The sequence below is a fragment of the Piliocolobus tephrosceles genome, chromosome 14 (genome assembly GCF_002776525.5).
Source record: "Piliocolobus tephrosceles isolate RC106 chromosome 14, ASM277652v3, whole genome shotgun sequence".
Lineage (NCBI taxonomy): Eukaryota > Metazoa > Chordata > Mammalia > Primates > Cercopithecidae > Piliocolobus > Piliocolobus tephrosceles.
The window spans coordinates 76,804,602-76,826,262 of record NC_045447.1 but is presented as its reverse complement, the minus strand read 5'-3'; the positions used below and the strand labels follow the sequence as shown (position 1 = coordinate 76,826,262).

At 40.4% G+C, this 21,661-nt stretch overlaps 1 protein-coding gene across 5 annotated transcripts in view; it reads left to right on the top strand.

The window, feature by feature from the left end:
- The first annotated feature begins 248 nt into the window (after nucleotides 1–248).
- The window catches only part of PDCD1LG2 (programmed cell death 1 ligand 2), a 60,270-nt gene continuing 38,857 nt past the window's right edge, over nucleotides 249–21,661 (top strand). For all 5 annotated transcript variants that reach the window (XM_023213170.1, XM_023213169.1, XM_023213171.1 and 2 more), the window contains exons 1-2: nucleotides 249–538; nucleotides 12,225–12,293. In XM_023213170.1, coding sequence (XP_023068938.1) covers nucleotides 12,239–12,293 — 55 coding nt within the window. In that variant the 5' untranslated portion in view covers nucleotides 249–538; nucleotides 12,225–12,238. The remainder of the gene's footprint in view (nucleotides 539–12,224; nucleotides 12,294–21,661) is intronic.

Sequence of the window (21,661 nt, the reverse complement as noted above, 5' to 3'; positions counted from 1 at the left end):
TTTGCAGATGACATAATTTTATATCTAGAAAATCCTATAGTCTCAGCCCAAAAGCTCCTTCAGCTGATAAACTTCAGCAAAATTTCAAGATCCCACATGAACATACAAAAATCACTAGTATTGCTAAACACCAACCATAGCTAAGCCGAGAGCCAAATCAGAAATGCAATCCCATTCAAGACAAACTGCTAAAAGCAAAACCAAAACTTTCCAAATAAGCCAGGCTTTCGTCAGTTCCTCAGAACTAGTTCTGGTTTGACTCACTCTCATGTTATGGTAAACTTTAAACTGAATGAACAATTTTTCTTCTCTCAGTGAATATATCTTAACGCCAAATTCTGAGTGCTTTTTTGTCACCCATCCTCATATGTCCCAGCTAGAAAGAATCCTGGGTTGGGAGCTACTGCATGTTGATGGTTTCGTTTTCCTTTTGGCTGTTCATTTTGGTGGCTACTACAAGGAAATCTAACGCAAACAGCAACTGTTTTTTGTTGTTTTCTTTTACATCTTTACCTGTGGAGCTGCGACAAGTCCTCATGTGAGTAACGAGTGGGTTGAGATACTCTCATATGTTTATGTTGTGGACCATGATGAGGCTGCCAGGGTGAGGAAAGGGTGGCCTACCTTCTCTCCACACCATTTGAGGCAAGAGACATTCTGCCTCAGAAATTGTGCTGAGGGGCACAAATAAGCTAATGTCCTCCTGCCCCCAGATTTCTCTCACTTGTCCCTATGCATATTATTCTTGTTGCTCACTTTTATAAGGTGAGATATTTTCTGCATCAAATAGGTGCACTGTAAAATAATTTAACTATTCTTAAGACTGTCTCTCAGCTTAGAGTTTTCAGAGGCTTAATGGTGAAGAACTTAAAAATCTGTTTTCCTATGACTGACATCTGTTTGTGATTATCCATTTAGCAGACAGTGATCACTCCAGGCTGGTCTTTGTTTACAAGCTATGCCTAAGAGTCAGCTGTTGGTGCGGGGGTGGGGGCGGGGGAACAAAAACAAAAAAACCCAAAACTATTATCTTAATAACTTATAGAGGTAATCATTATTGAACAAAAGCATGATTTGGGGACTATGGAAACGCCTATTTTTTCCATATAAAATAATCAGAGAAAAGGTAGAAAAATTAAAGAGAACTGCAATAATTGCTACTGATTGCTCAGCACCTGGGTGCACTGAGTAGCAGAACAATGACAATGGGTTCATGTGGAGGGGATGGAGGTGGAGAGGCTAAGCTTGAGTGAGATTACCGACTAATCAGGACTTCTAACCCTAAAATACTATGACTCTGAGGGGCAGGGAGTGAGAGACCTAAACTGACAAAATGCAGAGTAAAAATATTCAGTGTGAGCAGTAATGAGACAGTTGTATCAGAGTCAAATACGGAGTTGGCCTGGATGTCCTCCAAGCTCCTTTCCAAGCCTAAGATTCTGTGAGTGGATGAACAATCCTGCTCCTGCTGCTCTTGCCACTGGAACCTGATCTATGTGCCTTCGTTACTTGAGCTCTCCCCATCAGCAGGCTCTTTGTTGTCTGCTGCTTCAGGGTATCTTCTCCCCAGATTTCTCCCGTTTGTGAGCTTTTCCATTGAACTAGAGCTCCTCACAGGCAAGAAGCACACCTTTAAGGTTCTCTGAGTCCCAAGTTGCTAGTGCAGTGCCTGGCAATACACATAGGTGCTTATTGGGTGCTTGCCGAATCGTTGAATGGATTTATTTGATGAAATGTCAGGAGAATCACTAGAAATGAAATGTTTGTGTAATGGAAAGGGGGAAGTTTGAGGTTGATTTGAAAAAGGAGATGGTAGAGATAGTATTATGGGTCATGCTTCAGAGTATATTTGCTTTACAATACATTGGACAGCAACCAATAGATTGTTGTGTGTCATTTTAATTCCACATACTAATGTCCAAATGTGTCATATGTCTTAATTGTTGCATACTTGGGTTACTCTGCAAAGGGGCAACTGCAATATCACTTTCTCATGCCACACCCTGCTCCACTGTAGCTGGGCTTGATAACCTTCAAATCAATCCACAGAAGTCCAGGATAGACAAAGGCATCTGAAAGGTTATCTAGCCCCAGTACCTCTGATGCCTTCCAGCTGTTTCTAACACACCTGTGGGCTGACTTCCAGTTCTTAGTCTTCACAGCTCCCTATGATGAACTGTCCCTGCTTTGAGGGACTTTCCTGCATTGCCTCAGAAGTACTGCTCTGGGGTAGCTTCTGATACCCTTCTGATCACCTTGTCTCTGCCTTCTTCACTGGTCCTCTGTTCATGCTCTCCAAATTTTGGGACATTCCTGAGTTCAGATCTTTTCTTTATAATCTTTCTTTCTTTTTATATTCTCTCCATCAGATGGTTCATTCATTCCTCAATATCAACTAACATTTCCATAATAGAAATAACTTCCTTATCTTTAGCCTTAAATTTTGTCCCAAACTCTGGACCTGTAATTTTTTGGAACACTTATGCCTTGCCCAGACTAAAACTAAACTTACTGTCTTCCCTCTAAAATCAGCTCCCGATCTTCTATTTCTCCCTGCCACCCCTTGCTCCCCCATGGCTCCAATATTGTCTTGCTGGTCTGGCCTTAAAACCACAGTCAATCTTGTTGCTTTTCTCTTTGTCTCCTGTGCATGGCTGATCAGTAGTGAATTGTTTTGCAATTGTCTTATATATTTCTTCTTTCTCTTCCTTGCTTCCTTTTTCTGACCTGAAGTTAGGGCCTTGTTACCAAACATCTAGATGAATACAGTGACTCCCTAATTGAGTGGCTGTCTGCCAATTCCATCCACCCTCAATTCTATACTGAAAAAAAAATTAGATTTAATCTTTTTCAGATACTCCTTTGGTATTGTCACTCTGTTTTTTGAGTGACTGCCACCATCTACCCATTGGCAGCTCTGCCTGGCATTAAGCCCTTGACATTCTCAACCTAAGTGTCCAGCCAAATTACTCTGTTCATTGTCCCCTCAACATGCCTGTGCATTTGCACCTCTGAGACTGCTTCTGAGTCAGCTATGCAGTGCCCTTTAGAATATCTTCAACCCCAAATCCTACCAGTGCTTCAAAGGCCCAGTTCAAATCCTACCCCTCTGGGAAGTCTCCCTTCCTCTAGTCAACTTCTAGGGCTTTTGCAATTTTATCACTTGTTTTATATCAGATTTACTATTTTTCATGTATGAGAGTTTTAACCTTCCAATTATTGTACAATGTCTTTAAGGGCAAGGGCCCTTTCTTAGAGGAAACCCTCTAGGAATTCTCCAATGATGAATTCTTCTATGAATTCTCACAACTTTCTAATATAAAGGCTTATAAAAAGTGGGAACTCGTTGTTTATTGCTTAAAAAATTGAGATTTAATTTGAACTGAAGTGCTCCATTAAATTCAGTAGAATAGCATCTTAAGGCTACTGGTAGTCTATCCATGACACAAATGGTTTAGAGATCAAATAATTACTTACATACCTATGAAAGCAGAGTACTGGCTCTAAGATCCCCCCAAAATCCAAATACCCATTGGGTTTGGCAGGCAACAAAAATAAGTGAATCCAGCTAGGTCTAATACAATGGAGAATGGTAGGACCTGGGGCAAACTCTGCATAACTTGCCCAAAGGCATTCAAATTCAGATTATGTTCAGACATTGCTAATTACAATTACTGTCTTAGACACTTGGCTTCAAAACAGTGGTTAGTTCAGGTATTTCAGATCAATTGGGTATGTATTTATCTAGGTCTTTATGGATAGCCAGGGCTCTACTAGACACTGGGAGAGGGAAGAGGCAAATGGGATAAGACTGTCAGTATTTAGCAAATAATGAAGTATTTTACAAACATGATCCTTTAGGCTGGTTATTACTACACAAAGGAATGATTTGCTAGGATTCTTGAGATATTTTCATAGAATGTCTATGCCTCATTTATTGCACAGACCAGAGAATTCCATAAAAGCACTGACTGTGTCTTATTCACCTTTGTATACTAGAGCTTGGCACATAGTAAATACCAAGTAAATGTTCTGAATAAAAGAAAGAGATAATTAAAGCTTCAGCACCACAATTATTTGTATTTCATCTATCAATTTGGAATAGATCTCCACAGACAGTAGAAACAGCAAGAAACTAGGCCTATAGCAACCAAGAAGTGAAACTGCTAGAACCTACCATCATTTTTGACCCTCTTGCAAATTTTGCTTGAAAAAAATTTCCTCATTTTTCTGTTTACGAACTTATCCCCAGAATTTACAGATGTTTCCTTGATTTCTCTGGAAAGATACAACTTCCTAACGCAATTGTGTAAATTGATACTTTTATGTAGAAATAAGCAGAATAAGCTGGGCAAGGTAGCCCACAACTATAGTCCCAGCTACTTGGGAAGCTGGGGCAGGAGGATCACTTGAAGCCAGAGTTTGCTTGAGGCCAGGAATTTGAGGCTGCAGTGCTCTATGATCACACCTGTAAATAGCCACTACACTCCAGGCTGGGCAATGAGTGAGACCTAGTCTCTAAAGAAAAAAAAAGACAAAATAAGATCAAAATTGAGTATGAACTGATAAATACAAAGCAAACAAGAAATATCCTGAGAGGCACAATAGTTCTGCAGACATTTGCTTGGGAAGCTCAGGGGAGGATTTTTGAAGGAAGTGGCCCTGAGTGAGTCTTAAAAAATGGGTAGATTTTTACCAGGTGAGATCTTATTGAAGTTAGTGAGAGGAGTGGTCATATAGGAATTCATGGGATTTTTAGACCAAAGATTACCACCCTTATAAGTGATAACGACAATGAATGTGAAGAATGTTTACCACTTGCAAAGTATTTTTTACATACCTTGTCCAAGTTCCCACAAGCATTTCTGTTCACTACCTATGGTTTGGTCAAGAGACCCAGATATTTGAGAACTTGTTGATTTCTAGTTTCTAACTCTGCCCAATACTATTAAGATGAAAATGGACAGCCACATAGGAATAGACATCAAGAAATGTATTTACAAAACACAAGTGAATTTTAAAAGGGGAGACTAAAGAGGTGGCATGGTTGTTTGAACATGTTCATTTTGTTTCCTGGAGAAAAGTCAGCACAATGCTCATTCAGCTAAAAAAGTGTTGGTGTTACAGCTCTTTCAGTCCACCATTCGGCAGGTCCTGAGTTCTTGTCCCTTGTCCAGAAAAAATGAGGTATGTGGACAACTGGAGGGTGAGCAAGGCAGAGAGGAGCTTCATTGAGTGACAGAACAACTTTCAGGAGCTTTCAGGAGACCCAAAGTGGCAGGTGGTCCCAACGAGTGTTCAGCTCTCAGCAGAGAGGAGACCCACAATGGATAGCTCCTTACCACAGGCAGGTCATCCCAGAGAGTTGAGGAGACCCGAGCCAGGTAAGGTGACTCACACCTGTAATCCCAGCACTTTGAGAGGCCGAGGCGGGTAGATCACAAGGTCAGGAGTTTGAGACCAGCTTGGCCAAGACAGTGAAACCCTGTCTCTACTAAAAATATGAAAAATTAGCCAGGCGCAGTTGTGCATGCCTGTTGTCCCAGTTACTCAGGAGACTGAGGCAGGAGAATCACTTGAACCCAGGAGGCGAGGTTGCAGTTAGCTGTGATCACACCACTGCACTCCAGCCTGGGTGAGATAGCAAGACTCCATCAGAGGGGGAGGGAGGGAGAGAGAGAGAGAGAGGGAGAGAGAGAGAGAGAGAAAGAGGAGACCTGAAGTAAGCAGCTCCTTCCCACAGCTGGTAGTCCCAGTGTCTGTTCAAGTCTGGCTGAGTCCAGGTTTTTTTGTTTGTTTTGTTTTTTTGAGATGGAGTCTCACTCTGTTACCAGGGCTGAAGTGCAGTGGTGCGATCTCAGCTCACTGCAACCACTGCCTCCTGGATTCAAGCGATTCTCGTGCCTCAGCCTCCCAAGTAGCTGGGATTACAGGCACCCACCACCACACTCAGCTAGTTTTTTGTGTTTTTAGTAGAGACGGGGTTTTGCCATGTTGGCCAGGCCTAGTCTCAAACTCCTGACTTCGTGATTCGCTGGCCTCAGCTTCCCAAAGTGCTGGGATTATACCATGAACCACTGCGCCTGGCCGAGTCCAGGGTTTTTACAGGCTCAGAAGGGAGGAAGCATGTGCTAATTGGCCCATGGGCAGCCATGGAAGGGCCCAGAAAAAGCACTGTAAGTTCTTACCACAGGCTGTGGACTCCACCCACATTTGGCAACCTGGCCCCCAGGCTTTGGGCCATCCCTGGCTCGAAGGTTGGGTTTCACCAGGGACCTAACCCCTTTCTGCCAAGGAAACTGTCTGCCTCTTGCCATCAACATATTGCCCATGACGCTCAGGCTGTTCGTGCCAAGGGGTGCCTGCAGGCCTGCCCTGAGCCACCCTCAGCCCCTGCTCAGCATCCCTCCTGTGCTTGTCAGCACTTAACGTCCAGAAGAGGTCGAGGCAGCAGGGGGCTAGTGTGTCAGCACCACCCTGAGCACCCACATGCCTGGCCGTGTTGTGACAGCACCTAGGCTTGTCTACAACTTTGCTTCACCCAGTAGCAGTCGCCAGGATTGGGGAGAGGCCAGGGAGCGGGAGCAGCCACCTTCAAGCTTGTGGGAGCAGGGGACTTCCTGGGCCCCTGAGAATACAGAGATACCTGGGTCCAGAGCCAGAGCTGGGCAGCTGCAGCGGTGCCTGGGAGCATGGGGCTCCCACCCTGCCAACTCATTAGGGGGTGGGACTCCCACCTGTTCTTGGCTCCCCTGGCCACACCTCCCCTGCTGCAGCTACTCTAAATGGGCAGGTGCTGCCATCACTGTGAGCTATGATTGTGCCACTGACTCCAGCCTGGGCAACAGAGAGAAGCCTATATGGTATATTAGATGGTAATGACTGCTTTGGGGAAGAAAAGATGACTGAGGATTGTTGGGAATGCTGGGGTAGGGTTGGAGTGCTCTTGCAATTTTATATAAGACAGTCTCAGGAGAAAGAACAATGAAAGTGTCCAGGTAGAGACACATGTACACTGGCAGCAAGGTCCTCCCTTAGGGATTGGACCTGTGGAAGAGGCCACACAGGCCTGGAAGCAGGCTTAAGGCCATTCAGACTGGGAATTCCAGTGTTTCAAGGACAGACTGCAATGGATGGCGGTTGGTAGGTCAAAGTCTCCAGATAACACCTCTCAGCCTTGCAAACACCTTACCCTCAGGAAGAAGGATGGGCACAGTGGGGTCCTCTAAAGCATGGGGTCCAAGACAGAGGGCCCTCTTGTCTTGGCTGTTGAAAAAACTGGGTTTTACACTGAGTGAAATGTTGAGCCATCAGAAGGTTTTAAGCAGTTATGGTTTGACTTTTATTTTTTAAAAACCACTCTGGCTGCAGAATCAACTGCAGGAAGGCAAAATTGGAATCAGAATCCAGTTGTCAGACTACTGCAGAAATCACCATGAGAGATGACAATGACTCTGACTGATATGGAAGCAGTGGAGCTGGTGAGAAATGGTCAGATTCTGGATATATTTGAAGGAAGGGCCAATAGGGTTTGTTAATGAATCAGATGTAGAATGAGAAAAGAAAGGACTCAAGATGACTCCAAGGTTCTTGTCCTTCACCTCAATAAGTGGAGGATGCAGCAGAGGAAGGCAAGACTAAAGGTAAAAATAGCAGTAAGAAGGCTCTGCTATGGTATGAGAAGAAATGATAAGAAGCTGAATTAAGATGATGGCAGTGGGGTGGAAGAAAGGAGAGCCATCATGCAAAAAGTATCCAGGAGGGAGAATTAGCAGGAGTAGGGGATGGACCATATTTGTAAGATGAGATATGCGGAGGTCTAAGATGACCCCCAAGATTCTAGCTCAAGGTGGGTGTTGTTACTATTAGCATAATAGGAAAACAAGGCACAAAGATTTTTCAAAATTTGTCCAAGGTGTTAGAGGCTTACAATTTGTAAAACCAGGATTAAACCCAGACGTGTCTGATTTTAGAGCCTGAGCTCTTACCCATTTCATAAACCATATTTTTCCTAGAGGAGGATTAGTAGGAAAGGAAGCTACTTGTTGGAAAGTATCTTTATAACAGTGTCTGTTCCTCAGTTTGCTCAAGGAGAGTGTGCCAGGAAAGTCCCTGTGGAAGGGCAAGGAAGAAGGGGAAGTTAAAGCCAGTGGTGGGTGATCCAGGAGTCTTTTCTGTTGCTAGACCTGTTACCTGCTGTCCTTTCATGCTCTAAAAATAAGAATGCTGGCAAGTGCCAGGCCTGTTCGTGCAGCTTAAGATGATACCTTTCTTGGATATATTTGCATTTTGATAAGGAAAGGTATCTTCAGGTCAAGCTAAGGGATGACATGAGCATTTCCCTGTGGAAAGCACTAAGATCTCCCTTTCTAAAACAAAAGCAAGAATACAGCTCACTGAGGACCTTACATTTCCCTCTAGCTACTGACCTATTTCTCTTCTCCTTTCTATAGCACTCTTCTTGAGAGAGTTGCCTATATTTGTCACCACATCTTTACCCATTCTCTTTTGAACCTATTCAAGCTTTCATCTGTACAAAACTCGCTGATATTGTGATTGTTAGGATCATCCATGACCTCCATACTGCTAAATGCAACTCTCAAGAGTATTTGGCTCTACTGATCACTCCTTTGTAGCCCTGTGTTTTAAAATATAGGTTTTATTATTATTTAGGTATGGTGAGGTCAACATATCAGGAAATGACTGCCATTGAAAAATGTATGTTGTACTCACAGATCCCAAGAGAAGGGAGCACACCATGCCACAAGGGGCCACATGGGGAAGCACCAGGGTCAGCCGGGAGGCGGGTAGGGGGTGGGCAAGATCTTTATTGTGGTTTCAACAGGAAGAAATGTGTGAGGCAGGGTGAGTGGAGTTAGGATTAGCTAATATGAATAATTTCAGCAGTCTCTGGGGCATAGGGGCTCTCCCTAGTCTTCTGGTACTTGGCCCTCCGGTGATTAGGGCAGGTGCATAGTGTTGGGAATGTGAAAGCCTCCAATAAATGAGGCAGTTGTCGGTATGGGCTCTGGAATGGGTTGGTTTGCATTTGAAAGGTGTGCTCCTGAGCAAGTGGTTTACTCTCTCTTAGAGGTTAGAATTGGCTAACCCTGGCAGGGGCAGTCCCTTCAGGGTCAGCAAGGCCCCAAGTGTCAAAGCATCAGAATACAGAAAATAAAATGCATGGATAATACACACTGCCATTTGCCTTTGTATCCTTCCTCTCAGTCTTCTCTGCTGGTGACCTCTCCTCACAAAGATCTATAAATGTTGGAATATCCCATGTCTCAGTCCTTGGGCACTCCCTTTCCTATCTTTCTGTATGTGATGTAATGCAGATATCCATGACTTTAAATCTTTAACATTTCTGCATTGATGACTCCTAAATTTACATCTCTACCCCAACTGCCTACTAAACACCTCCACTTGTATATCTAATAGGCATTTCAAACCAAATCTACACCAAACAACTCTTTTTCCCCTTCCATAATTTGCTTCTCCCTCAGGCTTCTTCATTTTAATAAATAGCATCTCCATTGCCCTAGTGATTCAAGCCCCAAACTTAGGAATTTTCCCAATTTCTCTATTTTTTTCAAACTATATATCCAGCCTGTCAGCAGTTCCTTCAGGTCTTTTTTCAAACTATAGAAAGCCTAAATAAAGGAAAGATATACTGTATTCATGAATTGGAAGACTAAATATTATGTAGCTGGCTGTATTCCCCCAAATTGATCTATGGATTCAATGCAATCCCTACCAAAATTCCAGCTTCCTTTGTCTGAGAAATGAGCAAGTTGACCCTAAAATTCATTTGAAAATGTAAGGAAGCCAGAATAGCCCCCTAAAAAAAATCTTGAAAAAGACGAACAAAGTTGGAAGACTCACACTTTCCAATTTCAAAACTTACTACAAAACTACAGTAATCAACACTGTGTGGTACTGACATAGGATAGACATATAGTTCAATAAAATAGAATCAAGAGTCCAGAACTATGTCCTTATATATATGATCAATTAATGTTTTGCAAGGGTGCCAAGACAGTTCAATAAGGAAAGAATAATTTAATCAACAAATTGTACAGGCACAACTGCATGCCCATGATCAATAGAACAAATTTGGAACTAAAGTTCTTATATTTAGGTTTTTGATCCATTTTGTTTAACTTTTGTTTATGGTAAGGCTCCAAATTTGTTCTTTTGCATGTGGACATCCAGTTGTACAGTTGCTCCATTTATGTTTATCTTAGCAGAAAATACAGATGTAAATCTTGTGACTTTGACTAGGCCATGGTTTCTTAGATGTGACATCTAAAGCACAACAATAAAAGAAAAAAGTAGATAAATTGGATTTCTTTTACTTAAAATCAATTTGTGTTTTAAAATTAAATAAAATCAAAATTAAAACATTTATGCTTCACAGGATTCTATCAAGAAACTGAAAAGACAATGTGCAGAATGGGAGAAAATATTTCCAAATCATATATTTGACAAATAGTTCGGCAATTCTTCAAAAAGTTAAATATAGAGTTACCATTTAATTCAGCAATTCTACTCCTATATATGTACCCAAGATAATTAAAAGTATACATAGAAAATGACTATATATGAGTTTTCACAGCAACATTATTAATAATAACCAACAAGCAGAAACAATCCAAATGACCATCAACTGATGAATGGGTAAGCAAAATGTGGTATATCATACAATGGAATATTATTTAGTCACAAAAAGGAATGCAGTACTGATATGTGCTACAACACAGATGAGCCTTGACAACATTATGCTCAGTGAAAAAAAGCCAGCCACAAAAGTCCACATATTGTATGATTCTGTTTTTATGAAGTATCCAGAACAAGCAACTGATAGAGACAGAAACTAGATTAGCGGTTGCCAAGGGCCACACGGAAAGGGAAGGGGAAACAGGAAGTTTCTGCTAATGGGTAAGGGGTTCCTTTTTAGGGTAATGAAAATGTTCCAAAATTGGATAATAGTGTTCGTTGCACAACTCTGTGAACATACTAAAAACCACTGAGTCGTGCATTTTTAAAAAGTCTGTGTTTTAAATATATATACACACATATACATATATAACCCTCTTTCATATCAGTTATACTTTAATAAAGCTGTTGAAATTTTTAAAATAAAATTTTAAAACAAAGAAAAAATATATAAACTCACCAACAGACCACTTCTCACCTCCACTAGCCCCTCTACTCTAAGCTATCAGCATTTCTGCAAACACGTTCCTAACTGATCTCACTGCTTGGAATCTTGCCAGTAACCTCTCCCTCCCAGCAATAGTCTATTGCCTACACCAAAGCTGAGTTGTCTTTTAATGATGTAAATGAGGTTCTATCATTCTCCTGATCCAAACCCTCCACTGCTTTTCATCACACTCAGAGCAGCTCTGCCGTTACCTGATTTAGATGTATGGCTCCAACAGATTTCCCTTGAAGAAATGATTCCATGGCTGATAAAAGGTGGAAAGCCTCCTTGGTCTCAAAATCATTATCAGATTAGCTGTGTGCTCTGTCCCTTTCCTCAACCATAAGAAGTCCATGGATAAAGAAAGCTTCAGAGCAAAGGAGAAAGCATGGGAGGAAGAGCAGGACGAAGGTGGGGCATCCACAGCCCCCACCCTCATCAGAGCCAGTTCCCTACTCTCCCTGTCTAAACCTCTTAGTAAGAGGTAGTTCAAGTGATGGGCAAGCTCAATTCCAGCACTCAAAAGCACTTGACTACTTTGCTCAGTCAACTAGCAAGTATTTCTTGAGAATGTAGCTCTGTTCTATGGAGCCTTATTTTCAACTGTCAGACTCCCAGACATCCAGTCCAGGTAAAGAAGATGGTGTCCAATTATTCATTTGACAAACAAATTTGGGGTTCAAGGGTCAGCTATTGAAAAAAGCTTTGGAAAACTTCATGAGACGTGCAGGTAACTGCCAATATGTGTGGTTCACAAGGACTGGTTCATACTCAGAAAAGGCCATTAAAAAAGAAAGAAGAACTTCTCATTTGGATTTATAAAGAATGTCTTACTTACTCTTAATTTATATCTTCTCTTCTCCAGGAAATCAACCTATAACTTCTCCTCTCAGCTCCACTCTACGACGGTCTGTCACCTTCCCCAAACAATTTGTTTCCTTGTTTTCAACAGTGAACAAAGCACCAAAGACCCAGCAAAGTTTCATAAGGCCCTGAGACTTTCAATTGTCTATTTCAGATCAAATACAGAACATGATCTTCCTCCTGCTAATGTTGAGCCTGGAACTGCAGCTTCACCAGACAACAGGTAAGAAAGGACAAAGGGAGAGGCTTAAGAAAGAAGAGCAGGTGGTGGCCCCTAGCCAAAGCCAAAAATAAGAATGTGGTCCTCAAGCTGAGGGCTTTCTTTGAGAGGAAATATAATTTCTGGGCTATTCCAAGCACCACAAAAAGAAGAGTCCCCAAAGTGGTTTATATATGCCAATGTCCCTATCTGACAGAAACAAGGACTGAGAATATTGCTCCATATGTCCCCACTATCCAGTGAGGGTAATGACAAGAAGACAGGATCATTCAGACTGTGTAAATCTAAACTGATACAAGAGGGCAGGGGTTGAGTTCCCTTAAAGGTGAGATGCCAAGCGGCTGTCCCCTTCCTTTCTGGCAGGGAGAGTAAGAAGACAATGGCCAGGGGACACCGTTACTCTAAAGATAATGTCCTGAAGACATTCTGCATATTATTAGTTGTTTTTGTGAGTTTCTCTTTTGAAAAGCAACAGTAGCAGCCACTGGTCATTCATACCTTAATGTGGTTTACTGAGTCTTCCTAAAACCCAAATGAACAATGAACCTTAAGTCTATCCCTTTGAACTTGAAGAAAGGACTTCTATTGGAGGATGAGGGTGAGCAGGAAGAAAAGCAGTTTCACAGTTGGTTGTTCTCCTGGGGAAGGTAGTTCAGACCATTCGAGGGTGTAGTTAGGACCATGAGTGTACTATTTTGGATGAACACCAAGAGGTAAGAGAGTGAGACAGAGGTGGGGACAGAAGATTAAGTTCTCAAGATAGTAGCCCCAGCCCCATGGGAAATCATCTTTCTGCTCATGATTGAGAAATAATGGCTCCCTTGGCACTTGATAACCTTTCGAAGAGCTTTCTCCTCCCTACTGACTGGTTCCAGATCACTCTTTACTCAGTCACATTCCTCTCACTCCCTTGAGCTGCCCAGCCTGGTCTGGTACAAGAGACATGCACTTGGGGTCCTCCTCAAAGGAAGACCCTGAGATATTCTGCTTACTTCTACTCTGCTCCTGCCTGCAGGGCCAGCTAAAGGAACTTTTCATGTTTTCTTTGCAAGGAACCCTGCCTGGCAGGAATTTTAGAGACAAGGAAATGGGGCAAATACTTCCATGCTACAAAACAGCTTCAAGTTTCTGTAGAGTGATATGGGAAATGAGGGCCAAAAGACACTGCAGTTCCCCATCCTGTGGCAGGACTGGGGGCTTCAGGAAAAAACTTGGGGAACGTGTAACCTCTGTGGGTTTGTCCTTAAAAACATTGAGATCCTGGGTTTTCTGTCTTTGTTTTTTGCCTTCTCTCCTAGGAAAGGAGTGAGCTAGGGTGACAAGGAGCAATATGTTTTAGTCCTCATTGGCTCTTTCTACAGAGGAAGGATCTTTTCTTCTAAGATAATCAGCACAACACAATGAAGATAGGTGCTAGCTCCCAGTTAGGTATACTAATGGGCAAAAGGAAGAGCATTTACATTTATTGAGAATTCACTAAATGCCAGATACCGTGCTAGAAAATTTACATATGGTATAGTTCATTTATTCTTCACAACGATCATTTTGCAGGTGAGGGAACTAGAACTCAGAAAAGGTACTTAATTTCCCCAAGATTATATAGTTATTAGGTGACACAGGCAAGATTTCCACAAAGCTAATCTCCTTTCTACTCTACTGTGCTACCATGATGATGGTAATCAAAAATGGCAGACAATCCATAAATCTTCCAACTTTGGAATCGGTTTTTGCACTGAAGTCTGAACATGGATATGTATTGAATGTTTATTCTGGACATTCACAGAATCAAAAATATGTGTAATGAATTGTGTTGCTGAATTAACTGAAAGGAAAGTAAAAATGTAGCACTTTCTCACTTTCTTCACAAATGTGGAATTCTTCTCTGCTTTCCACTGTGCAGATAACATCAGTTCAAACAAATATTAAATACCTACCTAAATTAGAATGCCTTCTCCTCACGGTATTTTTTTAAAAATCTTGTCATTTCATGTCTCTTTAATTAAAGAGTTTTGATTGCAGAGGAGGGTACCTGAAAAAGAAAACAACAAAAAAACTAAAGAATCTGAGAAATAATTAGTGTTTACTTCTGGGGAGGAGATCTGGATTTTATCTATTATGTATATTCAGGGTTTTTTTTTTTACAAGAAGCATGTATTAGGTATTATTTGTATAATAAAATATAATTTTAAAAATACAAGAAATTTCTCATATAAAAATATGAGAGTAATCAGACTGCAACACCCAGTGCCTGAGAGGGAGCTACAGCTATCAGGCTGGCCAGACAGACAGAGGATTACATTTTCTTCCTTGCTCCTTGTACAGCCCCAGACCTGCAAGCTTCATTGAAAAGAAAAGAAGATACATGAATTGAATCGGTATGATGCTTAGTACCCTATCGGTGCACATTTCTTTTCTATTTTTAAATTTTAAAAATAACACTTGGCCAGGCACAGTGACTCACGCCTATAATCCCAGCAGTTTGGGAAGCCAAGGCAGGTGGATCACCTCAGATCAGGAGTTTGAGACCAGCCTGGCCAACATGGTGAAACCCCTCTCTACTAAAAATTCAAAAAAATTAGCCGGGCATGGTGGCAGCTACCTGTAATCCAAGCTACTCAGCTGAAGCAGAAAAATCACTTGAACCCGGGAGGCAGAGGTTGCAGTGAGCTAAGATCACACCACTGTACTCCAGCCTGGGTGACAGAATGAGATTCCGTTAAAAAAACAAACAAAAAAAACACTTATGGTGGTATTCTCAGACATTACAAATAAATAAAAACAACCAAAATGCCCTGGAGAATTCGATTCTAGGAGTAGGTCTAGAAGAACTTCAACTGGAGAATGGATATAGAAATCATGGTATATTTATAGAATATATATATTATATATATAATACATAGCATGTGAATAAATTAATTACAAAAAATTAATTACAAAAAATATGACTAAATTTATTATACAGCATGTAGATAAATTACAAAAACATGTGATTACATCTATGAATCTTAGAGCATAATGTTGAGTAAAAAACTAAATAAATAAAAATTAAGCCCAGAAGATAACATATAGCACAATATCCTTTTCATAAATAAATATATTGCTTAAGCATACCTTATATATAGAAGACAAAGCTTAAAAAGTAAAGAAGAGGCCGGGTGCGGTGGCTCACGCCTGTAATCCCAGCACTTTGGGAAGCTGAGGCAGGCAGATCACGAGGTCAGGAGACCAAGACTATCCTGGCCCGCATGGTAAAACCTCATCTCTACAAAAAATACAACAATTAGCTGGGCGTGGTGGCACATGCCTGTAATCCCAGCTACTTGGGAGGCTGAGGCAGGAGAATCCCTTGAATCAGGGAGTCGGAGGTGGCGGTGAGCCAAGATTGCGCCACTGCGTTCCAGCCTGGGCGACAAAGTGAGACTCCGTCTCAAAAAACACAAAAGTAAAGAAGAGATTGATAAGCCCAGTATTCAGGATGCCAATTTACCTCTGGTACAGGCAGTAGATATACATCATTAGTAATGTGCTAGTTCTTAAGGTAGGTGGTAGGTTCACAGATGTTCATTTTACTTAATTAAATATATTTTGAAAATTTATTTAAAGCTTTCTGTGGTAAAATATATCACAGAGAAAACCACATAAAATGACTATAAAGCTTAACATTACTATAAGGTGATTACTTTTGTAACCACCACCTAGGTTAAGAAGGAGAACTTTGCCAGTTCCCCAGAAATGCTTCACCTACCCCAGTCCAGTAAAACCTCCTTTGCAAATACTCTTCATAGCACTATCCAATATGCTCTTTATTTTTACCTTTTTTAAATTAAAACAAAACTTTTTAAAGACAGTGTCTTGCTCTGTCATCCATGCTGGAGTACAGTGGCCCAACCACAGCTCACCGCAGCTTCTAACTCCTGGGATCAAGCGATTCTCCTACCTCAGTCTCCTGAGTAGCTAGGTCTACAGGCATGTACCACCCTGTCTGGCTAATTTTTAAAATATTTTTAGTGATGGGGTCTTGCTATGTTACACAGGCTGGCCTCAAACTGCTCTTCTCAAGCAATTCTCCTGCCCTAGCCTCCCAAAGCACTGAGATCACAGGTGTGAGCCACCACTCTCAGACTGCCCTTTATTTTTTCATGGAAGAAATTACTGAAGAGGACTAAAAGAAGTTTTAGTAAGCATTCAATAAATGCATGTTCTTTATAGTTTCCAAATCAGTAAATATAGACATCCCTCATTTTTACGTAGATTTATGTATTTTATTGGACATGCTGTAATTTATTTAACCAGTTCCCTATTGGTAGACATTATAATTATTTCCATTTTCTTCTGCTAGATTAATGCTTGAAAAAAGTGTGTGCCTCCTAAAGACTGTGATGAAAGTTACCTCTGAATAAAACTCAAACAAACCATTAATCATTAATTCTTTCCTTACTTGTATGCTCTTTGGATGCTCTACTATGTTATCTATAAAATAAAGTTTGAAGTGAAAAATTAGGGTAAAACATTTTATATCATTTTTAAAGGAGGTATATATGGATGTACTTACATATGTATGTTTAAATTTACATACCAAAACATTTATTCTTTTTTAAAAAATCTTATTAATTTTAACAAATCCTTAGTCATATAACTACCACCACCACAGTGAACATCCAGGACAGTTCCATTCCCTGCCAAACAAACGAACAAAAAGTTTCTCCCAAGTCTTAAGTCCAGACACCTACTGATCTATTTTCTGTCCTTATAGTTTTGACTTTTCCAGAATGTCATATAAATGTAATAATTCATTAGATATCCTTTTGTATCTGGCTTCTTTCACTTAACATAAAGCATTTGAAATTCATTCATATTGTGTGAATCAAAAATTTATACCTTTTTGCTGTTGAGTACATTCTATTGTATGTATACTGTATTTTGTTTATAAATTCCCCAGTTGGGGAACATTTGGGTATTTCCCATTTTGGGTGATTACAAATAAAGTTATTATAAATATTTGCATATAGGTTTTTTGTGTGAACCTAGGTTTTCATTTCACTTGGATAAATACCTAGAAGTGGGATTGCTAGGTCATGTGGTAAGTGTATGGTTTATTATAAGAAACTGCCAAACTTTTCCATAGTGGCTGTACAATTTATTGCATTCCTACCAGCAAGTGTATGAGAGTTCTAGTTGTTCCTCATTCTTGCCAGCACTGATATTCTTTTCTATTTTTTCTTTTTTTTTTTTTTTTCTTTTTTTTTGAGACAGAGTCTCGCTCTGTCACCCAGGCTGGAGTGCAATGCCGTGATCTTGCCTCACTGCAACCTCCACCTCCCGGGTTCAGGCAATTCTCCTGCCTCAGCCTCCCAAGTAGCTGGGATTACAGGCACCCACAACCATGCCCTGCTAATTTTTTGTATTTTTAGTAGAGACGGGGTTTCACCATATTGACCAGGCTGGTCTCGAACTCCTGACCTCAAGTGATCCACCCACCTTGGCCTCCCAAAGTGCTGGGATTACAGGCATGAGCCACCACACCCCGCTCTTTTCTTAAGTCATTCTAATAGGTGTGTAGAAGTGGTTCTAATTTGCATTTTCCTAATGACTAATGATATTAAGTATACATATATTTATATATTATTTTATACATAATCTTAGATAGTATACATATTTTATATTTTTTCTTTTATTGAGATAGGGTATCACTCTGTTGCCAAGATTGGAATGCAATGGTACAATCGTAGCTCACTGCAGCTTCAACCTCTCAGGCTCAAGCGATTCTCCCACCTCAGCCTCTGTAGTAGCTGGGACTACAGGCCATGCCACCATGCCTGGCTAATTTTTTTTTTTTTTAATTTTGTAGAGATGGGATCTCCTTGTGTTTCCCAGGCCAGTCTCAAACTCCTGGACTCAAGTGATCCTCTTGCCTCAGCCTCCCAAAGTGCTGGGATTACAGGCATATGCCACTGAACCTGGCCTTAGTTAAGTTTTTATGTACTTATTGTATATCTTCTTTGGTGATATTCAAATCATTTCACACTTTATACTAAGGAATTAAACAATTGTTTAATTGTTGTTTATTTTCTTATTGTAAGGTTTTAAAAGTTCTCTCTCTCTCTCTTTTTTTTTTTTTTTTTTTTTTTGAGACGCAGTCTTGCTCTGTTGCCCAGGCTGGAGTTCAGTGTCCTGGTTCACTACAGCCTCTGTCTCCCAAGTTCAAGCGATTCTCCAGCCTCAGCCTCTTGAGTGGCTGCAATTACAGGCATGCACCACCATGCTTGGCTAATGTTTGTATTTTCAGAAGAGTTGGGGTTTCACCATGTTGGCCAGGCTGTCTTGAACCCCTGACCTCAAGTGGCCCACCCACCTTGGCCCCCCAAAGTGCTGGGATTACAGGTGTGAGCCACTGCCCCAACCTTAAGAGTTCTTTATTCCAGACACAAGTTATTTATCAGATATTGATTTTCAAATATTCTTTTGAAGTCTGTAGCTTGTCTTTTCATTTTCTTAACTGTGCTTTTGCAGAGCAAAGATTTTAATTTTGATGAAGTGTGATTTATCAATTTTTCTTTTATGGATCATGCTCTTGGTATCACATCCAAAAACTCTTTGCATAACCCAAGATGTAAAGGATTGTCTTCTGTGTTTTCTTCTACACATTTTGTAGTTGTACATTCTATATGTAAGGTTTATAATCTATTTTAACTTTTATATAAGGTGTGATGTATAGGTTAAGCTCATTTTAGTTTTACATGTAGATGTTCAGTTGTTCCAGCCCCATTTGTCAAAAAAACCATCCTTTCCCCATTCAATAGCCTTTGAATCTTCTTCAGAATCAATTAGTCATATTTATGTGGGTCTATTTCTGGACTTTCTATTCCATTGACCTATGTGTATATCCTTTTGCAAATATCACACTGATATTTGTTTTTTTCTTACATTTTTATTTCAAAATCTAAGGACATCTTATAACCCAGAAATATTTTTTATATCTTGTCATGTCTTAGAGGAAAGACTGGTCTTTCTTTTTTCATTGATGTTTTTCTTCTCTCTTCATACTCCAGAGGTAGATGAAAACCAGGGGGACCACAATGACCATAGTGATGTCTGAGGTCATTCTGGGGCACAGACCTCAGCCTGGGTTACTCCACTTGGCCTATCTTTAGATCCAAAACTACTTCTGCTGACTGCTGAGATATACAAAGGAGAAGAATGAGGTTGGGGAAACAATTTCTATGCTAAGACGTGTCTCCATGCAGTCCTCCTACACTGAGCAGAGCATGAATCAGGAGCATAGAGCAGAATTTTGTCCTAAATCAGGAACTTCAGAGTTTTCTGAAGAATGTGGCTATGTAAAGCACCTCCCATCCCACCCTTACTTCTCAAGTACATTATGTGGCAAGTCTGAAAAAACTTACACTTCTGTTGTTAAATGTGGGGGATAAAATATAAACTTAGCTTAAAGAGGAAGCTGTCTTGGGCAATGCAAATGATTTATTGTGTTTCCTGAAGATGTGACAGGTGCTGACTACCATTGATGCCTGGTTGCAATAAAATGCAAAGCTCCCTCAAGAATTTTTGAAATGCATCAAGTTAAGTGTTCTAATCTAGCAAAAGGACTTGCATGTGTAAATTTTTCATGCTTTTGCCAAGTGTTTTGCCCTTTAGTTTAGTTAAGGGCCCCAAATGAATGGAAAGCCTGTGTTGTCTGCTTAATTTTGTAGCTGTGGAAACCTTCCAGTTTTCTCCTTTGTCTAATACCTTCAGGAGCTCAATGCTAGATTGAAGCTTAATTTAATAACCATGTGGCATGTAAAATAGTAAACCAAACATCTTTTCCTTAACATACAGCAAAAAAAAGAAAAAAAAAAAAAAACCTCACTCATGGATATCGTGTACACATGCCAGTGGATATATAGTCATAACTGCAGTCATTGGTAGCACAGAAATAAATATGCATTGAAGACACAGAGATGAATTTGAATTGTGGTTCCATGAGCTACCATTCTTTGACCTTGGGCAAGTTACATCACTTCTTTAAGCCTCAGTTTCCCCATCTGTAAAATGTGGATAGCAACATCTACTTTGCAGAGTTGTTGGGAGTATCAGATGCTATGATGGGCTAGCCTAGTGTCTGACTTACTGCGTTTAAGAAATATCAACTATTACTCTACTTCCCAGTGACAGTCCAAATGCAGACCTGTGTTATAACTCTACTTCTCAAACATTAATGTGCATGCAAATCCTGGTGACCTTGTTAAATGCAGATCCTGATTCTCTAGGTCTGGGGTAGGCCTGAAATTCTACACTTCTACCTAGCTTCCAGGTGAAGCTGAGGACAACACTTTAAAGGGCAAGGTGGTAAAAGATGTTTGCAAGTGCAAATGTTAATTTGTGTAACTAATGGTTCCCAATACTGTCTGCACATGAGAAGCTCCCAGGAAAAGAAAATTTTTAATGATGCTGACCTCATCTCCAAAATAATTTAATTTTAACAGATCCAAAGTAGTGCCTGAGCATTAGTGTGTTTTAAAAGCCTCCCAGGTGATTCCAATGTTAGCCAAGATTGAGGCCCTCTGCTTAATGAATCTAATTTGTAGCTGGGCTTGAGAAAAAAACCTCTTCACAGAATTGTTTCCAACAGTGTTTTGATTGACTCTGTAACTTACAATAAGCAAGAATGTTTCAGGATTTCAAAAATGTATTGCATTTCCTAAACCCCTTATTTTGTATGGAGTAATCAAGCTCAAAATTTGCATGTCTTAGAAACTTTACTTGGGGCAAAATTAGACCAAATAACAATTAATCTTCTAGGTATTCTGAGCTATTCAGACACATGATTCATGTTTGCTAATTGCTGTTTTCTCTTGTAAATATTAGCTGAAAAATGTCACCTGTCTGAAAAGGAGCATACTTTATGCCTATCACTCCTGGCACATATTCTTACAAAGCAGACAGGAAAAACAGGAAGAAAATGGACTTTTATCAAAGGCCCAGGCAGTAAAGAGGGGAGTTCTGCTGAAAACTAAGGGGAGTTCCAGAGGAAGTTATAGGCGTTCCCTTTCTCATGACACGAAAGCATAGTGCAGTAAATAAATTTGCTAAATAGATTCAACAGAGTCTCTACCCAGAGTCGTCTATTTAATTCTTGTTGTTACGCAGACTCAGCAACTAACCTTCCTTGTAAGTCCCATTTTCTTCCCTGTTTCCTGTGTGTCATATGTAATTAAACAAGAGAAGAATTATAGAAAAGTAAAAGTAGTAGGTAATTCTTGAACTTGGCATATGATTACTACATATTTGATGAATAGTTGAATATTATTCTTCAAGGACAGATTGGATTTGGTATCAGGTGGCTCTGCATTAAGTTATAAGGGACTTAATAA